Raw genomic sequence first — 22,516 nt, forward strand, 5'->3', positions numbered from 1 at the left:
GCTTAACTCACTTTGATGTTTTGGTTTTTATGCTAAGAGCCGCTAAAAAAATTGAGGAAATCATGTTGAAGTTTTTTATGAGCACATTCGCAATGTTCTGTCATAAGTAACAATCTAAATTTAGTTCTGATTTTTAAAAAAGGATGCAATTTGATTTTTGCGTTAAATTTTTTAGAACAAATAAATAATTTTTCATTCGTTAGAATTGAAGTTGTCAATAAGGATGATTTGTTTTATAGGGTGTAATTAACATGATCCTAATTTTGATGAAAATATTTTGATCTGCTTCGATAAATTTAACAAAAATGACCAAATTGCATCTATTTTTCAAAAATAAAGATCAAATTGAGAACAAAAAAAATTAAAAGACCAACTTGACATTTTTTTTTAAAATTTCAAATATATATATATATATATATATATAATTTAAACAAATTTAAAAATTAGTTGGGGACATGGCCCCTCCGTGCCCATAAAATGATTCGCCATTGGTTATTACTTGGAAATGACTGTGTTAGATCAATGATCTAAGTATTATGAAACGTTTCAAGGATGTGATGAATCAGATCTGAACTTGAAAATAAAAATTATATGATCAAACACACAAACAACACCTTTTCCTAAATTGTGCTCACTTGCACTTGCACCAGTGCTTCAAACACAAACATTTTAATCGCAACACTTACACTAGTGTTCACAACTTATATTGGATTCTTTCTATCATTTCTATAAAATATTATATAATGACATGATACCTTAAATAAGTGATAGAAGACAAATAAACAAATTTTGTAAATATTGCATGAAATTGTACATCGTGCTAAATACATATCAGTTAACATTTTATATCATTCACGGAGAACCTACATCACAAGATTCATGAAACGAGATAATGAAATAGAATACAATAATCGACCAACCATTATTAGAGAACATTAGTGTAGATGCAAGACACCAGCAGCCCTTCCAAATAACGTCATCAAAAAATACTATAAAAATATTTTTACATTATTTTAACTTTAAAATATATTATAAAAATCTTTTAATGATGTCAAATTCGGTAAATATTCGTATATGTTGAATTCCTGCAAAACTTATATATGTTCTTATGCGGTAAGAAAAATTATTTAACTCTTTTCTTGGTTTTTATTGAGTCTAAAAACTTTGTTACAATTTTTATTTTCGTTTTTTTCCTGTCGAACTGTGGAAGATGTCATGATGTCACGTGGAAGAAAAATACAGCTTTTTTTCTTTTAATATTATATGCAAAAGGAAAATTATCTGTTATTGGTAGCAAGTGGCATTGGTTATTGAGTGGTTCTCGAATTCCTGTGGGGCAAACAGCCTGCTATCAACAAAGTTGAATTGGAAACAGTGTTTTGGCTTCCCTTCTCAACTCTGCGCCGTTTGCATTTTCAGAGAACTATGGCCGAATCATTTCTCTTCAGCATCGCAGAGTCACTCTTAGCAAAGCTTGGTTCTCGTGCTTTTGAAGAAGCTTCTCGATTGGTGGGTTTATACGACGATCTTCAAGATCTTACAAACACTCTCTCATTAGTTAAGGCTGTGCTGTTAGATGCTCAGCAAAAGCAGGAGCACAACCATGAGCTCCGCCAATGGCTCACTCAACTCAAAACTGTCTTCTCCGATGCCGAAGATCTTTTGGATGAATTTGAGTGTCAAACACTGCGAAGCAAAGTGGTGAAAGCTCATGGTAGCACTAAAGACAAGGTAAGTCACTTCTTCTCAAGCTCCAATGCACTTGTTTTCCGTTACAAAATGGCTCAACAAATTAAAGATATCAGCATCAGACTAGACAAGGTTGCAAATAATAGGAATAAGTTTACGCTTCAAAGAATTGATGTTGACACACGTGTTGTTCATCGGAGAGATATGACACACTCCCATGTGAGTGATTCGGATGTGATAGGAAGGAAAAACGATAAAGAAAAGGTCATAGAGCTTTTGATGCAGCAGAATCCTAATGATGATGATACAAGTCTCTCTGTTATCCCCATTGTGGGGATTGGAGGCTTAGGAAAGACTACGCTCGCGAAGTTTGTGTTCAATGACAGCAGGATCCAGGAGTGCTTTCCGTTGAAGATGTGGGTGTGTGTTTCTGATGACTTTGACATTAAACAACTGATCTTCAAAATCATCAATTCTGCCAATGATTCGATATCTGATGATGGTCCTTCTCACCAACCGAATTGGAACATGTTGGAAATGGAACAACTGCAAAATCAACTCAAAAACAAACTTTCCGGTCGAAAGTTCTTACTCGTATTGGACGATGTATGGAACGAAGACCGTGTTAAATGGGTTGAGTTGCGGAATTTAATCCAAGTACGTGCAGCAGGAAGTAAAATTCTTGTGACCACACGAAGTCATTCAATTGCTTCTATGATGGGCACAGTTCCCTCTCATATTTTAGAAGGTCTTTCCGAGGGGGATTCATTGTCTCTGTTAGTCAAATGGGCATTTAAAGAAGGAGAAGAGGAACAACATCCTCACTTAGTAAATATTGGGAGAGAAATAGTGAAAAAATGCGGAGGGGTTCCTTTGGCAGTGAGAACATTAGGGAGTTTACTATTCTCAAAATTTGAGGTTAGTGAATGGGAATACGTGAGAGACAATGAAATTTGGAATTTGCCTCAGAAAAAGGATGACATTTTACCAGCCCTTAAATTGAGTTATGATCTCATGCCGTCCTATTTGAGGCAACGTTTTGCATTGTTTTCCCTTTACCCAAAGGATTATAACTTTAATAGTCCTCAAATAATTTGCCTTTGGGAGGCACTTGGACTCATTGCAATATTAGAAACGAATAGAACACGTGAAGATGTGGCCAATCAATATTTGCATGAACTTCTGTCAAGATCCTTTCTTCAAGATTTTGAAAACTATGGCCCTATGAAACATTTGTACCATTTCAAAATACATGATTTGGTGCATGATCTAGCCCTATTTGTTGCGATGGATGAGTATCGACTTGTGAATTCCAACATTCAAAATATTCCAAATAATGTTCGGCATCTGTCTTTTGCTGAAAGCAGTTTGTTTAACAATTTAGTCACAACAAAATCAGCAACTGTGAGAACAATATTATTTCCAAATGGTGCAGCAACTGCCAATGGGAAAACTTTACTAAATACGTGTGTGTCAAAGTTCAAATGCTTGCGAGTTTTGAATTTGCGTGGTGCGACATTCGAGACTTTGCCCCGTAACATTGCCAAGTTGAAACATTTGAGATATTTGGACGTTAGCGAAAATCCCAACATGAAGAGACTTCCAGACTCTATTTGCAAGCTCCAAAGTTTGCAAGTGTTGTTGGTTAATGACTGCAATGAGCTGAAAGCATTGCCCAAAGGGCTAAGAAAACTGATCAGTCTCCGACATTTTTCATTTTGCACAAAGCAAATTGTTTTTCCTGTGAATGAGATCGCCAAATTAAGGTCACTTGAATTCTTGAATGTTGATTCATGCCATATTGTGGAGTCCATCTTTGGAGGGGTGAAATTCCCTGCTCTTAAGACTTTGAGCGTTTCATACTGTCAGAATCTGAAGTCTTTGCGGTTGGATGGTAAAAATTTTCCTCAATTAGAATCATTGTTTGTTTACAACTGCAACAATTTGGACTTGGAACTGTGGAATGGTCACAATGAAGAAGAAAGCTCCAAACTGAAGTTAAAACTTGTTGGCTTTTATGGTTTATCACAGCTGGTGGCCTTGCCTAGATGGCTTCAGGAAGTTGCCAACTCTTTACAGAGCTTGCTTGTTTTAGATTGTCCTAATATCGAAACACTTTCAGACTGGTTGCCAACTCTGACTAATCTTAAATCACTTGCTATAAGAAATTGTCCAGAGTTGGTATCTCTCCCGGATAATATACATCTAATATACATCACCTCTCCGCACTTGAAAATTTAAGGATTGAAGGTTGTGCTGACTTATCTAAAAACTATGAGCCCTATATTGGAGAGTTTTGGCCCAAAATATCACACATCAAAAACATATACATTGATAAACCAGAAGCAAACAAGAATTAGATGAAGAGCAAGACCTAGTTTGGAGCCACTTATTTTCTTTGTTTATTCTTATGTTTATTCAATTTAAAAGACCTCCATGACCTTGTTAAGTAACAGTGCTGCGTCTTTTTATTTTTTATCCTTTTGTCTTGTCAATCATTAATATTGTTATTCACAACTTCAGTATTTCATTTATATTTGTAAAAATAATAAAATATTTGGGTATGCTTAAACCATTTAGATACATTTATGATAATATACCTTTTCTCTCTTTGCGATTGAGTTCTTCTTCTTCAAAGTTCTCTTATCTTCATATTTTATCTTTTACATTTTATTTTCATTATTTAATGTAATTTCAAATACGTATAGCATACATATTGAACTTTTTAAGAATTTCAAATCAATTTTAATTTTATATTCGAACATTCTCAAACGTGCAATTTTTATGGCATATTTTCATTCTTTAGTGAGCTAGCATATCAAATCATGCAGGAAAAATAAAATAACAAGCCACTGGAAAAGTTCTAAATAATAACAATAATAACAGTTGACTAATATTATTTTACAAAAAATATTTTAATGGAGTTTGAATGCTTAATACAAATAATATTTAAAAGTATTCAATGCTATATTTAATTATATGTACACTTTTATAAAATATGAAAGATATTTTTATTCTTGAAAATGTCCTTGGACTGGTATTTATATTTGTGCAATGCACCGTTTTATTTTATAGTGGAATTTAATATTTAATAATAAAAATAAATTTTATAATACATAAAAATTTGATTAACTTTAATACAATTATAATAATAAACAGTAACATATTATCAAAAAACTACATATATATTAATTTAAATTATTATTAATTTTTTTAAATGAATTGAATTAATAGATGATTTATATAAAATAGCCATTATATATTAATTATAATAAATAATTCAATATTTTCTTACTTATAATAGATAATTAAACTTTTTAAATAAATTCAATAGTTACTAATAATATACAAAATCATGTATAAACATTATGGTAATTACCAATAATTTTTAAATATGCATAACTGAGTAATTATATATATATATATATATATATATATATATATATATATATATTAAAAGATTTATAAAGTTTATCTGTGTTTTATTTAATAAACAATTTTGAATTTAGGGTTGAAGAAGAGATAACAATAAACATATTTTAAAGGTTTAATTACTCGTTTGATCTTTAATTTGGTTGAAAAATTTTAGGTATAATTAGTCACAACATATCCACTTTTGTTTCAATTTGTCTAAATTGTATCTACTTTTAACTTTGTGTCTACTTAGTACCCAAATTCGTTAATTTGCATGAATGTAGTCCTTTCCGTTAAGTTTTCAAAAACGCCGTTAACTGTGAGGTGATGTGACATATATGAACGGATACGTGTTTAATGAACATAATTGTACAGTGGCAATTTTGGTTTTACGTGTCATATCTCTCTTTTAAAGTTTCTTTTAAATAATTTTTCCCATTGGAAAGCCCTAATTGTCCATTGCAATCTTCATCTTCTTCTTCATCTTAACCTAGAGGAACTCATTAGCTGTAGGGGTAAGGTGGTGCTTGAAGTGGGAAATGTCTCGCAGTTTTAGTCATCTGTAGTTGTCTTGTTCGTGTGGTTCACATAACCATAGTGTTTCTTCTCCTCCTACTGTGTTTGAGTCATATAGGTGGAACACCACATTGCTATTATGGGGAGATTGCAGTATTGAGAGTTGCAAAAACAATGAAGAATGGTGGGAAACAATTTTGGGGGTGCCCTCACTACAAGGTATGATATGTGATTTTCAATTTCGTTTGAGCTGTTTTCGTGTTAAAAAACATCTTTGTGGTTTGATTTTTTTAACAAAGGACTAGGAATGAAGATTTCAAAGGATGCAATTACTTGAAATGGTGCAATGAAGATAATGAGGATGAAAGAGATACAACCATTGCTAGACAAAGCAAAAGGATACGTAGTATGGAAAAAGAGTTGATTGATTATGAGGAGTGGTTGATGTACTTATTTAGGATAATTGGTTTGTTGGGTTTAATTATCATCCTCCTCCTGTGTGTGTTGTTCAAAATTAGATGAAGGGGTCATTTCTTGTTTGCTGTAAAAGCGATGAACTGCTGTATTAAGTGTATGAAGGAGTCATTTGTGGTTTTTTGTTGGGTATGTATTTTGTGTGGAATGAAGTTGTAATGTATGCTTATTAAATGAATTGAAAGTTGAATTGCTTAATGTATTCTTACCAAATTAGTACGAAATTGTTCCTGGTGAAAAATGTATTCAATTTTTGGTACCAATTTAAAAACTAAAAGTTATTGACAACTAAAATTGTTTCAAAAAATTATAATTAGTCTCTAAATTGATAATTAAAATAATTTTATTATGAATTGATTTCTAAATTAGTACTAACATTAACTATCACGGTTTTGACTAACAAAATAATTAGTTTCAAAATTGTTCATTAAACGTTAGCTACCAATGTTCTGACTACCAAAATAACCAGTCTCAAATTAGGAAATTGGTTTCTAACGTTTTTTTTTTACTAAAATTGGTCATTATTTAAGAGTTTTTTTGTAGTAGTACTTTTATGATAAAAATAATTTATATTTTTTATGTTGACAACTTTAGTAAAATAGTTTTAATTTGGATTCAAACAATAACAATCATATATTTATTATGTTTTTAAGAATTATTGTACATTTTTCAATATTCATATACCACGTATCTCTCACATATCATATTTTATTATTTTCAAAATAAACGTATCTATCACATATCATATTTACCATGCATAGCTTTTACCGTTTTGAATTTACTTTTTTGCAAATTTACTTTTACTATTTCCATTTTCGATTTGAGTTTTTAGTTTTTTATGCTTTAACAGTTAAAACCTTTAATTGTTTCTTCTAATTCTGCATTTCAATTTCCTATTATTGCATTTTAATTTCGGTTTAATATCTTTCTTGTCATGTTTTATAGACGATTTTCCAAATAAGGTTATTTTAGGCATTATTATTAACTTTGACATCTTAGTTGATACTTGGGTTAAATATGTTTTTGGTTCCTTAACTTTCAATGAATTATGAAATTAGTCCATTTCGAAACTTTGGACCAATTTAGTCCTTCATCTTTCGAAATACATGGATTTAGTCCTTTTAATCAAATTTTGTTGATTTTATTTGACATATCAAGCGCGTTTCATAATAGTATTTGATTTAACATTAAAGCAAAAATGTGTCAAACAGTATAAACAACTCAAATACAATCTTGAAATGCGTACGAAACATCAAATAAACTCAATAAAATTTGATTAAAAGGACTAAATCCACGTATTTTGAAAGATGAAGGACTAAATTGGTCCCAAGTTTTGAAATAGACTAATTCCAAAATTCACTTAAAGTTAAGGGACCAAAAACATATTTAACCCTTGATACTTTGAAGCTCATTAATTAATTATGTGTCATTACATGAAAATTTATTAAAAAGTAATAAAAAAATATACAGCATTCGGAGACGACACCAAATTAATGAAAAAAATATAAATATATATATATAGAGTTAAAATAGTAAAGTACTTATATTGTTCTCTATGAATCAAAGTTAATTATTGTTGTCATTTCCTTCGAAGACTCCAAGGGACCACTCTTTGATCCAAAAAACCATGACAACCTAAAGAACATCTCCCTCTAAGACTCCAAAGAACAACTCCTTTATCCAAAAAATTATGTCAGACTAAAGAAGAATCACTCTCTCTAACCAAAGTTCCTGAAAGCCCTCCCTTAAAGTATGCTGCAAAGCATAAATGATTCCTATAAATTCAGCATAAATAGAAGTTTACATCTCTAAAAAAGCTTAAAACTACCCACATATGCACCCTGACTTCCTCTAAAAATAAAACACATAAAGCGAAACCAAGGTCACTTCTAGTTGCACCATTAATATTCACATTGACCCAATTACTAAGTAAACCTTGTCATATTACATCCATAAATGAAACCACCTCATCCTTCATAATTTGAATATTGAAAAATATTCAACACCAAAAAATCAGAGACAATATTGCTCATATGCTTCTTAGATAAATTATGAGTCATATGCACTAACTTCTCAATTTGAATAATGGGAGAAGGAAGTTAGAGAAAGTTGTGATTCTAATTATTAGAATCAATACCATAGATATTTTGTTAATAATATTATTCCAATATCTCTAATATTTTGTTTGTGTGTCTTCAGCCATCATTATCAATTATTTCCTATATTATTTATTGTATTCAATGATGACTTTATTACAGAGATTATGATTGTATTGTATTGTGTTTATATAAACACAACATCTGCAATATGAATATATAGAATTGCACAACAATATTCCTCCATTTTATCTTTCTTAGTATCAAAGCTCTTAAGCTTGAAGGCTCTCGATCCAATCATGTCTTCCGCAGCCAACACAAATCACAAAAATGACCTACCCACCACTTTTTCTGTCAGGTTGGACAGAGATAACTATCTCTTATGAAATCATTAGTTCTTCCATTTATAAGAGGTTTCAAACTTGATGGCTACATACTAGGAATAAAAGAATGGCCAAAATCATTTGTCACAACAAGTGACAAAACTCAGAAAACCAATCTTGACTACGAAGAGTGGATTGCACAAGATTAAGCTCTCCTAGGGTGGCTAAGAAATTCAATGGCCATTGATATTGCAACTCAGTTGCTGCACTGTGAAACCTCTAAGGAACTTTGGGATGAAGCCCAAAGCCTAGCAGGTGCACACACAAAATCAAGGACAATCTACCTCAAGTCAGAATTTCACAACACTCGCAAAGGAGAAATGAAGATGGATCAATATCTTCTCAAAATGAAGAACTTAGCTGATAAATTAAAGTTGACAGGATCACCAATCTCCAACTTAGATTTGATGATTCAAATGCTGAATGGACTGGATGCTGATTACAATTCGGTGGTGGTCAAATTATCTGATCAAATTAATCTTAGTTGGGTTGATCTACAAGCCCAACTATTGGCTTTTGAAAGCAGAATAGAACAATTGAACAGTTTCAATAATCTTTCAATGAATATTTCAGCAAACCTTGCAACCAAAACTGATTTCGGAAGTAACAAATCAGGGACACAAGGTAATTGGAGGGGCTCTAAATTTAGAGGAGGTATAGGAAGAGGTAGATCTAAACCAATATGTCATGTATGTAACAAGATCGGACACATAGCAGTGAATTGCTTTTATCGTTATGATAAGTCATACATAGGTTCAAATCATAATGCTTAAAATAACAAGAGAGAAAATCATAGTGCTTTCACAGCCTTTCCCTACCACAATCAAGGCTATGAATGGTACTTTGATAGTGGAGCTAGAAATCATGTGACCCATCAAAATGAGAAACTTCAAGATCGCAATGAAAAAAATGGTATGACTTATTCTCTCTTAGTTGGAAATGGTGAAAGATTGAAAATATTAGCATCGGGAACAACCACATTGAATAACCTCAACTTTCATAATGTTCTATATGTTCCAAAAATAACAAAAAATTTGTTGAGTGTATCTGAGCTAACTACCGACAATAATGCTCTTGTTGAATTTGTTGCAAACTACTGTTATGTGAAGGACAAATTGACAAGGAAAATACTACTAAGAGGGAAACTTAGAGATGGATTATACCAACTTTCAAGTGTTAACTCTCAAGTCAATAAAGATCCATGTGTTTACATGTCGCTAAAGGAGAATTGGCATAGAAAGCTTGGACACCCCAACAATAAAGTCTTAGAAAAGGTGCTGAAGAATTGCAATGTCAAGACATCATCATGTGATCAATTTTCATTTTGTGAAGCTTGTCAATTTGGAAAACTTTACTTGTTACCGTTTAAATTCTCTTCCTCTCATGCTAAGGAACCTTTAGAATTGATTCACATTGATGTATGGGGACCTGCCCCAATTTTATCTCCCTCTGATTTTAAGTATTATGTTCTTTTCATTGATGATTACAGCCGGTTCACTTGGATTTTTCCTTTAAAACAAAAATCAGAAACAATACGTGCTTTCACTCAATTCAAAAGCCTGGTTGAAAACCAATTTAACAAGAAGATAAAAGCTCTTCACTATGACGGTGGATGTGAGTTTAAACATGTCCAAAAAATAGCCATTGAATCGGGAATTCAATTTAGAATGTCGTGCCCATATACCTCTCAGCAAAATGGTAGAGCTGAAAGGAAACACAGACATGTGACTGAACTAGGGCTCACACTTTTAGCACAAGCTAAAATTCCTTTACACTACTGGTGGGAAGCTTTCTCTACCTCAGTTTATCTCATCAACAGATTGCCTTCATCAGTTAACCCAAATAAAAGTCCTTTTTCATTGTTATTTGAAAAGAAACATGATTATGATGCTCTAAAGTTGTTCGGTTGTGCCTGCAGTCAACACAAACTTCAATTCTACACTACACAATGTGTATTCTTGGGATACAACAAATCTCACAAGGGTTATAAGTGCCTTAACTCTCATGGCAGAATTTTCATCTCAAGACATGTGGTCTTTAATGAGAATCACTTTCCTTTCCATGATAGCTTTCTTGACACCAAAAATTCATTAAAAACACTAACTGGAACAATCCCTATTGTTCTTCCTTCTTGTCCTACAGGTACCGCTACAAGCCACACAGTTAAACCAACTCACAAGGAGGTAAATTGTAACGTCCTGGCCGGAAATTACTTATTTAAAATAATAAATCAAAATAATAGGTGTAAAACCTCATTTATTAATAACTTCTTTTCCCAAAACGCGGGAAAATTTAAAAACCAATGTCAACGCGCCAATAATAATTAAACGCAGCGTTCAATAATTACAAACATAATCGGGTTCTCCAAAACCGATACAAAATAGTTCATAAATAAAGCTGATAAAAGCCCCATGACTGATCCCCCACTCCATCTCTTAGCATCTCACGCTCACCTGCATCAACCTCTGCTCTCATGTAACAAGTTACATGATCATCGCCACACACACACATATAGGGTGAGCTCAAAATAAAAATAAATAGATAAAACATGGTATAATTTAAAATCTCACAAAATATTATTTAGGTTAGTATTTCCCATTTCCCAGTTCCTTGACTTTCCACTTTTAAATTAGACTCCTCTTAATTCTACACTCTTTGGGTGAGCTCATTGATCGATCTTTGTTGCACGAGTGTCTACTCGCCCCTTAGACTACAGGCCCCCACTTGATAGTCCACACGGGGGAATGAAATTGTCACGGTCTCACACCGCGACACCAAGTGGAGTTCCCCAAAACAAATAGGTGTTCATAGTTGTCCCCAGACTACCAAACTCAATCAAATACACTGAAGAGGGCAATCATCTGAAACCTCGTCGTACGAGCCACGATCTCGCACATTCCACTAGACTTCCTAAACCACCAGGCTACAACCTAGAGTGGCCACGTGTTACCTCAATACAAGTTACACTTGTAACCAGGCCCCCAGCAAAAGCATCGCATCATGAACTTCACCTAAAGTTGTGTAGAAATCCTCCTCGCGCACCAACTCTGCACCCAAACCGCTTGGCGTGCCTTTCGCGTCGCTAGGCAGAACTTGGTTCCAGACCGCCTGGTGGGCATCTCACACCGCCAAGCGGCAAACGCCTCCCAGAAGTCCTGCTACTCTGTCACCGCCTGGCGGACCCAACCCTGCCTCCAGGCGCCACTCGTAGACTGTGGTCACTGCAACTGTTTTGAGACCCTACCGCTTGGCGGCTCGCTCCATGCCGTCAGGCGCTACATCAGTAGCGCAATGCTACTGATTTTTGGCACTTAAAACAGATCCCAAGGAACCCCAGTCATGCAACACACAAAATTATAGCACAATTATGGCACTCTATATGACACAATAAATCATGCCAATAATAATTGTCAATATGACACATAACCCTTAAAATAACGCAAACAATCCTTCATCCAAGCATATTTACAACAACTAAATTGCACATTCTACATCACATTCATCCTTTTACTAATTGACCAATCTATAATCATTTAATCAACGTCACATAGTGTTCTGATTACCGATTTCAACTAAATACAGTCCCTATCATGTTCACATACAACCTTAATTAGTTTAATTCATATCTCCCCATTATCACATACTCGTACACAACTCATTTCATATCCTTTAGCACCTATAGTTCATTATCTTACCAACAAAGTTTTATTCTCACACTTTATGATCACTTACACAATTTTACATACCTTAATTTCAATTAATTACACCCAAGAATCCAACGCGAGGTAATCAACATGTCTGCCTGCATCTACGATGTCGCTTGGCGGTAATCCTGATGCCGCCAAGCGATGCACAACAATTCTGGGTTCTGCCCAGATTGCTCTCGCCCCAGACGTGCCTAAACATCCCAATTACAGCATGTACCATCTTAATGGCATAATTTCTAGTGCACACATCATACAAAGATCAAACTGTATTCATATGAAGATTATTTCCATACCACAACCCATCCCTAAATTACCAATTCAATACTTATTCATCACCAACCCCAACATGAACCCTAAAACCCCAATTTCATGCAATATTCATACATTCAACATATAAATATAGAGATGTCAAAATGGGTTTCAACCCGTGAGCCAACCCGGCTCACCACGGGTTCGAGCCGGGTTGGGTTGAGAAAAATTCAACTTTTTCAAAAGTGGGTTGAACTCAACCCGGCTCACTTAACCCACGGGTTAAACGGGTTCGAGCCGGGTTAAAGGTGGGTTGGCCCACTTAACCCACCAACATTTTTTTACAATTTTTTTTTTATTTTTTTTAAATTTTCTTTTAATTTTTTTAATTATTTACTACTCCAATTATATTTGTTCACAATTTCATATTTTTAAATGCTAGAATGTTAATTATATTTGAATTATTTGAATGTTTAATTAATTTGATTGTCAAGTTATATATATGTTGATACTTTAATCTTTAACTATAATCTTTATAGTAAATTACTCAAGTAACCGTCTTATAAACAATTTTTTCTAAATTAGCATGAAAAAAATGTATAATTTTTTTTATTTATATTTTGTTGAATAGCATGACAGAAAATTTGTAATATTAGTCATGCTTTCTTAGACTAATGGATACTTTCTTGGAAATAATTCTTCATATATTGGTGGTGAGCATGATCAAAACAGTGGTTCTTGATTTTACTATGATTGTCATCTCATGGGTTACTTAAAAATTTATTTAAATATTTGAATAATAAAAAAAGATAAATAAATAATTTTTTTAGGTGGGTTGGTGAGCCAACCCACTTAACCCACCAACCCGTGGTGGGTTGAGCCGGGTTACAAAATTTCTGGCTCACCAGAAAGTGAGCCGGGTTGGGTTCACTCATTTTGAACCCGGCTCGTGGTGAGCCAACCCGTGTGAGCCGGGTTGGCTCACTTTGACATGTCTATATAAATATTACATGCATACAATTACACCATAAAATTCATGTTCCTTCATATAAATTGTCATGGAAACATCACGAAGAACACAAGAAACAAAACAAAACAACCACAACTGGGCCTCCCAATTTGCGTCGTCTGGCGGATCATCCTCTGTCGCCAGGCGGTTCCTGAAGAAAACTCAAGAGATTGAGTATGAAGCTGGTGTCGCCTGGCGGGTCGCGTGTGACCGCCAGGCAATTTCTGGAAAATTCCAGAAACTCGAATGAAGCTCAGATAAAATCGACAAAATGCAATCCTAGACCCTTGGCACATCAAGATTACATACAATTGAAATTAAAACAACCAATAGGAACTCCCCTAACCTGGATTCCTTGCTTAATTTGATAGTTCTTCTAGTTACTCCTTGATCACCACTAGCCTTTGTCAATCTTCTCCAATTCCACTCCTTCTCTCACTCACCACTCAGTTTGTTAGCCTTAAATTTTCCTCTCCTCACAATACGTATCAGCTCTAGACTCTCCAAACCCCTTCTCTCCCCTTATTTGGCCTCTTAATCATGCCTTAATTAGGGTTAATGGTAGCAAAACTAAAATTCATTAAAAAAGAGTTTAAGGCTATTGATTCACTATTAAAGCATGGTTTTCCAGCCCTTCCTAGTTGCCTCCTAGGGTTTATGTGTCTCTTCACATTCATGCCAAAGTAGGTTTTAACAAAAAGAAATTTATTTTGTTCAAGCCAATGTTTGAGCCTAGTACCACACAATTGTAATTTAAGTACACAACTAACTCAACCAAGTCATCTTTCATGATAATATTTATACATCTAAAACTTTATACTTACTTATCACGCCCCAAACACAGCATCGTAAAATAATAAAATTAAATAACACACAAATGGCATACAAAGGACTTGAACCCAAGTCCTTTCACACAATAAAGTACTCTCAATCACTTGAGCTAATGACAGATAGTATTAATTGCCATCAAGGCTTCCACCACCTGCATTTATTTAAATAATTATTTATTTAATTATTTAAATTCCTCGGGTCTTACATAAATCATCAAGAAGGTGACTTAGTTTCCAATGAAAAGCAACCAACTCTCGGTGACTTAGCTGTCAATGATGATCAACCAACGCTCAATGATATCTCTATTCATGCAGATGAGGCAACCTCACATGTAAATGATACACCAGAAGAAAATAACCAACAAACTCAACAGGACAACACGCACATTGGATGCAAGCCAGAAGCAAGACAAGGATCTACAAGCCAAAACGTCCCTATATAAGACTGTTAGAAACAGACACAGAAGACAAGGAACCAGAAAATTTTAATGAAGCTCTACTCAGTCCAAAATGGAAAGCAGCCATGGATGCAAAATTTAAAGCTCTACCAACTAATCATACTTGGACTTTGATACCATTTCAGGGGCAAAATAACATCATAGACTCCAAGTGGGTCTTTAAAACTAAATATAAGGCAGATGGTTCAATTGAACAAAGGAAAGCAAGATTGGTTGCCAAAGGTTTTCAACAAACTACGAGTCTCAACTATGATGAAACCTTTAGTCCACTGGTCAAGTCCAGCATAGTAAGAATTATCCTATCCATTGTAGTACATTTAAATTGGGAGGTTAGGCAACTAGACATAAATAATGCATTCTTGAATGGCAATCTCAAAGAAAATGTGTTCATGCATCAACCTGAAGGATATACATATTCAACCATGCCTGGTCACATATGCAAATTAAACAAGGCAATTTACGGACTGAAGCATTCCCCAAGGGCTTGGTATGACAAGATGAAAGACACTTTATTGAGATGGGGCTTTCAAAACACCAAGAGTGATTCGTCATTATTTGTTTTTAGAGAAAATGGTCATATCATACCCATTCTCATATATGTTGATGACATAATAATTACAGAAAGCAACAATAAGTCTTTAGAGACTTTCATTACTCAATTAAACATTGTTTTCTTTCTCAAAGACCTTGGCCTTCTACACTACTTCTTGGGAGTTGAAGTACACAAAGATGCTGGTGGAATGTACCTTAAACAAACAAAGTACATTAGAGATCTACTCAAGAAGTTTAATATGGAAAAATCTTCATCTTGTCCTACACCAATGTTAACAGGGAAACAATTCACTACTAAAGGAGAACTTATTGCTAACCCTACACTATACAAACAGGCTATAAGTGCATTACAATATCTTACCAACACTCGACTAGACATAACATTTTCTATCAACAAACTCAGCCAATATATGAGTTCCCCAACCATGGATCATTGGCAAGGAATAAAAAGAATATTGAGATATCTCCATGGCACAACAATTTTTTGTCTTCATATCAAACCCTTAACCGATCTTGATATAACTGGATTGTTTTATGCAGATTGGGTCACTAGCATAGATGATAGGAAATCAATAGCAGGACAATGTGTTTTCCTTGGAGAGACATTAATCTCATGGGCCTAAGAAAATAAAAAGTGGTGTCTAGTATGTTGCATTCTCATTCTCGAAATCATCTGGATAACTACAATGATAACGACTTTAATCACTTTAGACAAATAATTACAATGAAACTTCATAAACCGAACAATTAAATCCAAAGAAAACAATTGTAAATCCTGAAAAAATTTCCTTCAAACTTTGAGAAAGGAACAAATTTCAATTTCACACGTAAATACAGTAAGTAAAAACATACTTAACCCAATTTTAAAATATTATAATTAATATAAAATAATAAATAATTTCTATTAACTATAATCCATGAAATTCTATTAGATCTTAATATTATCAGCTACAAAAATTGTTTGTTTAAAATGTAAGATACTTTTGCTTAAGTAAAATAAAATTAAGCTTAAGTTTTAATTATGTACTTAATAAATTTTTATGGTAATTCAATATATTTTTCAATTAAGTCTTGCTATTTTATTCTTTTATAGACTGGATTGACACTATTATTTTATTCTATCACCTTATTTAATTGTTGTTATATGTTATTTTATTATTATAAAATTTAAAAATTTAAAAATTCTATGATTATAAAATTATAAGATGATATAAATAATAATATTTTAAAATTTTAACATAATAAAATCAACTTGTAACAAAAATAATACATACATTTAAAACACAAACTTATATGTTCAAATATGTAAAGCTAATTAAGTATGTAAGAAAAATATAATATTTGAATTTTTTTTTTATTGTTGTTGAAGTTATTTTTCCAACCATCTTGTCCACTCTACCCAACTTTAGTGTCAACTTTTATCGGATTACAAAGAAAATATGTTTCATTTGCAGCATTACAAAACGCTTGAAATTATAAAAAATAGTTTGTTTTAAAATATATAAGTATATTTTAAAGATATAAAAATGTATATATATTTTTTTTAAAACACATGAACAAAGATAGTTAAAACAAGGGAGAATATACAAACATTCCAGAAGCATGAATAAAAAAATCTATCATTGGTATTCCTACCAAGGTTCCTTGCTACACCATTTTATCCAATACCCGCCACTTGTTTAGGTATGTCCAATTGTCCAATATCATAAGCATTAATCAAACAAAAGAAGTTGTTACAACAGCCGTTATGGTTTTTTAGAATAGCCAGCTGAGGTCACCAGGTAGAAGAGTTCAAAATCCAGATCATAATAAAAAAATATAATACAGTGCTTGATCAAGAAACATAATATTCTAACAGATAACAGATTATAATATATATATATATATATATATTCTGATATATCTAATAAATTTTATGAGTCGAAATAAAACAAGGTTTAAATTCTCTTTCCTTTCTTCACCCGTAAAATATCTGACAAAATTCAAAGTCGTGCCCTAATTTCAGAGCAAACAATAATTCAGAAGTTAAAACAATTAGTGACAACTTCCTCCATAGACGAAATAACAACTTTGTGCCAACCAGATAGATGCAAGTGATACGATTAAACATTACTATGGCTCTTGAATAAAGACGTTTAAGCTACCGAAGATGAACGTTACTTGCGAATTAATATCAAATACTCTTAAATAACTCATCCAAATATACTAAAAAAATCCTTTAATGATGTCAGATTCGATACACATGAATTCATATGCAAACCATTGTTTTAACTCCTGCAAAACTGATATGTTCTTATGGAGTAAGAAAAACTATTCAACCCTTGCTTTTGTTTTTTATTGAGTCTAAAACTTTTGTTAGCAATTTTTTTATCCCTCTGTCTAAATGTGGAAGATGTCCTGTCACGTGGAAGAAAAAAGTAATTTTCTTTCTCTTTCGGTATTATATACAAAATAGCAAGTGGCATTGGTCATAGGATAGATCTATAATCCATTGAGCAAACAGTCTCCTATTAACAAAGTTGACTTGGAAACACTGTTTTGGCTTCCCTTCTCAACTCTGCCGTTTGCATTTTCAGACAACTATGGCCGAATCATTTCTCTTCAGCATCGCAGAGTCACTCATAGCAAAGCTTGCTTCTCGTGCCTTTGAAGAAGCTTCTCGAGTGGTGGGTTTATATGACGATCTTCGAGACCTTACAAACACTCTCTCTTTAGTCAAGGATGTGCTGTTAGATGCTCAGCAAAAGCAGGAGCACAACCATGAGCTCCGCCAATGGCTCACTCAACTCAAAACCGCCTTTTCCGATGCCGAAGATGTTTTGGATGAATTTGAGTGTCAAACACTGCAAAAGAAAGTGGTCAAAGCTCATGGTAGTAGGAAAGACAAGGTAAGTCACTTCTTCTCAACTTCTAATCCACTTGTTTTTCGTTACAAAATGGCTCAACAAATTCAACGTATCAGCACCAGACTAGACAACGTTGCAACTAATAGGAATAAGTTTACTCTTGAAAGAATTGAGGTTGACACACGTGTTGTTCATCGGAGAGATATGACACACTCCCGTGTGAGTGATTCAAATGTGATAGGAAGGAAAGACGATAAAGAAAAGGTCATAGAGCTTTTGATGCAGCAGAATCCTAATGATGATGATACAAGTCTCTCTGTTATCCCCATTGTGGGGATTGGAGGCTTAGGAAAGACTACGCTTGCGAAGTTTGTGTTCAATGACAACAGGGTCCAGGAATACTTCCCCTTAAAGATGTGGGTGTGTGTTTCTGATGACTTTGACATTAAACAAAAGATTATAAAAATCATCAATTCTGCCAATGATTCAATATCTGATGATGCTCCTTCTCACCAACCGAATTGGAACATGGTGGATCTGGAACAACTGCAAAATCAACTCAAAAACAAACTTTCCGGTCAAAAGTTCTTACTCGTATTGGACGATGTATGGAACGAAGACCGTGTTAAATGGGTTGAGTTGCGGGATTTAATCCAAGTAAGTGCAGCAGGAAGTAAAATTCTTGTGACTACACGTAATCCTTCAATTGCTGCCATGATGGGCACTGTTCCCTTTCACCTTTTAAAAGGTCTTTCTGATGAAGATTTGTTGTCTCTCTTAGTCAAATGGGCATTTAAAGAAGGAGAAGAGGAAAAACATCCTCACTTAGTAAATATTGGGAGAGAAATAGTGAAAAAATGCGGAGGGGTTCCTTTGGCAGTGAGAACATTAGGGAGTTTACTATTCTCAAAATTTGAGGCTAGTGAATGGGAATACGTGAGAGACAATGAAGTTTGGAATTTGTCTCAGAAGAAGGATGACATTTTACCTGCCCTTAAATTGAGTTATGATCTTATGCCGTCCTATTTGAGGCAATGTTTTGCATTGCTTTCCCTTTACCCAAAGGATTATTTATATAATAGTTATGAAATAAGTTGGCTTTGGGGGGCACTTGGACTCATTGCACTACCAAAAACGAATAGAACACGTGAAGATATGGCCAATCAATATTTGCATGAACTTATGTCAAGATCCTTTCTTCAAGATTTTGAAAACTATGGCACTATGTACGGTTTCCGAATACATGATTTGGTGCATGATCTCGCCCTATTTGTTGCAATGGATGATTGCCTACACGTGAATTCCAACATTCAAAATATTCCCGATAAGGCTCGACATCTGTCTTTTGTTGAAAGCAGTTTGTTCAGCAATTTAGTCACCAAAAAATCAGCAGCTGTGAGAACCGTATTGTTTCCAAATGGTGTATCAACTGCCAACTGTGAATCTATACTTAAGACGTGTATGACAAAGTTCAAATGCTTGCGAGTTTTGGATTTAACTGGTGCGACATTTGAGACTTTGCCTCGTAACATTGCCAAGTTGAGACATTTGAGATATCTGAACATTAGCGAAAATCCCAACATTAAGAGACTCCCCGAATCTATTTGCAAGCTCCAAAGTTTGCAAGCGTTGATGCTTGACGGATGCATGGAGCTGGAAGCATTGCCCAAAGGATTAAGAAAACTGATCAGTCTCCGGGATTTTTCGTTTTCCACAAAGCAAACTGTTTTCCCTGTGAATGAGATCGCCAAATTAAGGTCGCTTGAATTCTTGATTGTTGAATCATGCCATAATGTGGAGTCAATCTTTGGAGGGGTGAAATTCCCTACTCTTAAGACTTTGTTCGTTTCAAACTGTCAGAGTCTGAAGTCTTTGCGGTTGGATGATCAAAATTTTCCTGAATTAGAAACATTGGTGGTTGACAATTGCAACAATTTGGACTTGGAAATGTGGAATGGTCACAATGAAGAAGAAAGTTCCAAGATGAAGTTAAAACTTGTTGCCTTTTCTGGTTTATCACAGCTGGTGACCTGGCCTAAATGGCTTCAGGAAGCTGCTAACTCTTTACAGAGCTTGCTTGTTTTAAATTGTCCCAATATCAAAACACTTCCAGACTGGCTGCCAACTCTGACTAATCTTAAAGCACTTACTATAAGAAATTGTCCAAAGTTGGTATCTCTCCCGGATAATATGCATCACCTCTCCGCACTTGAAAATTTAAGGATCGAAGGTTGTGCCGACTTATGTAAAAAATATGAGTCCTATATCGGAGAGTTTTGGCCCAAAATATCACACATCAAAAACATATACATCAATGGACCAGAAGCCTAACAAGAATTAGATGTATAACAAGACCCAATTTGAAGTCCCTTATTTTCTTTGTTTATTATTTTGTTAAAGTGTTTTTCCATATTTGGGGCTTTGTAATGCATTTCAATTTAGAAGACCTCCATGACGTTGTTATGTAACAGTGCTGGGTTTATTTTTTTATTTTTGTTCCTTTTGTCTTGTCGATCATTAATATTATTATTCACAAACTTCAGTATTTCATTTATATCGAAGATAAATAAAATAGTCTGCACCTGCTTACCTTTTACCTCTTTGCGATAGAGTTCTTATTTCAATTATGATAAAAGTTCTCTTATCTTCATATCTTTTTTCTTTTACATCTTATTTTCATTATTTAATGTAATTTCAAATAGGTATGGCATATTGAACTTTTTAAGAATTTCAAATCAATTTTAATTTCATCACTACTAAAATAATTTGTATTTTCTGTCAATTTTATTTTAAAAAAAAATTGTAAGAAATAATTATAAATTTTGTACTGAAAAAATAATTTACAAGAAATTGTTACCCAATTTGTTGCAAAATATTTTGTATAAAACATTTTTCGTAACAAATTTTGTAAGAAATATTTGTGAATTTTATAATTTTGTAAGAAATAATTACCCACAAAAAATTACCTTCCAATTAAGATTCTTATAAAAAAATTAGAAAAAAAAACCCTTTTCTTATAAATTTTTTTAACAAATTTAAAAAAAAAAAACTCTCATGTAATATGAAGAGTTCTATTAGTTATTCTCAGATGTTTATAGCATAATTTTATTCTATAGTGAACTACATTTCAAATCATGTAGGAAAAATAAAAGGCTTAGATATATATATTGTCCCTATTTTTGTTGATTTTATTCAATTTGGTCTCTATTTTCGTTTTATGTTCAATTAAGTCCTCATTTTCGTCAAATTGTGGTCAATTTGATCCTTTTCACTAACGGTGTTTAAATAGTTAACGTTTTTGAACAGTACATGCCACGTATCAGCTCCTGGTTTTATTTATTTAATTTTTTTAAATTTTTTTTAATTTTTTTTAAATTTTTTTTTAATTTCAAAAAAAGTGTCTACGTGTCAAGTCACAATTGTGCCACGTGTCAGTTTCTGGTAGTATTATTTTTTTTATTCAATTTAGTCCCTATATTCGTTATTTTTGTTCAATTCAGTCCCTATATTCGTTATTTTTGTTTAATTTAGTCCCAAATTTTGTTAAAATAAAACCATTTAATTTTTAAAATTGACATTATTATTACTTATTTTTTAAATTTCATTATAAATTATAATATTAAATTATTAATTGAATATAATTTTTAAATTCAATTATTAAATAAAATATAATTATTTAAATATAATTAAAATATAATTATTAAAATTTTAAAAAAATATATTAACATTTGTAAAATTTACATTTAAATTTAAAATATTTAATATTTTTATTGCATTTTAGATATTAAAATCTAAAATATTTTATATGTAAATGTTAATTTTACAAATATTAGTTTATTTTTCTAAAATATTTTGAATATTTAAAATATTTTTATATATCAATTTTAAAAATATTTTAGAAAAAAAATTAATAATTATATTCTTATAATATTTTAAATAATTATATTCTATTTAGAAATTAAATATAAGAATTTATTCAATTTATAATTAAATTTAATAATTTATAATTGAATTTAAAAAATAATAAATTTAAAGGTCAATTTTAGAAAAGATATTAAATTTAGTGTCAATTTGAAAAGGACAAAATTGATTTATTTTAATAAAAATTAGAACTAAATTGAACAAAAATAACGAATATATGGACTAAATTGAACAAAAAAAATAATATTACCACAAACTGACACGTGGCACTAGCATTGACACGTGGCACAATTGTGATTTGACACGTGGACAATTTTTTTGAAATTAAAAAAATTTAAAAACAATTTAAAAAAATTAAAAAAAAATTTAAAA

The 22,516-nt window shown here is 32.6% G+C and overlaps 1 protein-coding gene and 1 pseudogene across 1 annotated transcript; both read left to right on the plus strand.

The window, feature by feature from the left end:
• Positions 1-1,310: 1,310 nt before the first annotated feature.
• LOC114177686 lies at positions 1,311-4,212 on the plus strand (annotated as a pseudogene).
• A 13,652-nt stretch (positions 4,213-17,864) lies between these two features.
• Positions 17,865-20,803, plus strand: LOC114179347 (putative disease resistance protein RGA4). Its single transcript, XM_028065670.1, has one exon. The coding sequence runs from the start codon at positions 17,960-17,962 to the stop codon at positions 20,552-20,554; it is 2,595 nt and encodes an 864-aa protein (XP_027921471.1). The 5' UTR covers positions 17,865-17,959; the 3' UTR covers positions 20,555-20,803.
• Positions 20,804-22,516: the final 1,713 nt, after the last annotated feature.

The sequence above is a fragment of the Vigna unguiculata genome, chromosome 1 (assembly GCF_004118075.2).
Source record: "Vigna unguiculata cultivar IT97K-499-35 chromosome 1, ASM411807v1, whole genome shotgun sequence".
Lineage (NCBI taxonomy): Eukaryota > Viridiplantae > Streptophyta > Magnoliopsida > Fabales > Fabaceae > Vigna > Vigna unguiculata.

What these genes read in the sequence shown, in the direction of transcription:
- LOC114179347 (XM_028065670.1), top strand. Translation starts at nt 17,960, where the DNA reads ATGGCCGAATCATTTCTCTTCAGCATCGCAGAGTCACTCATAGCAAAG.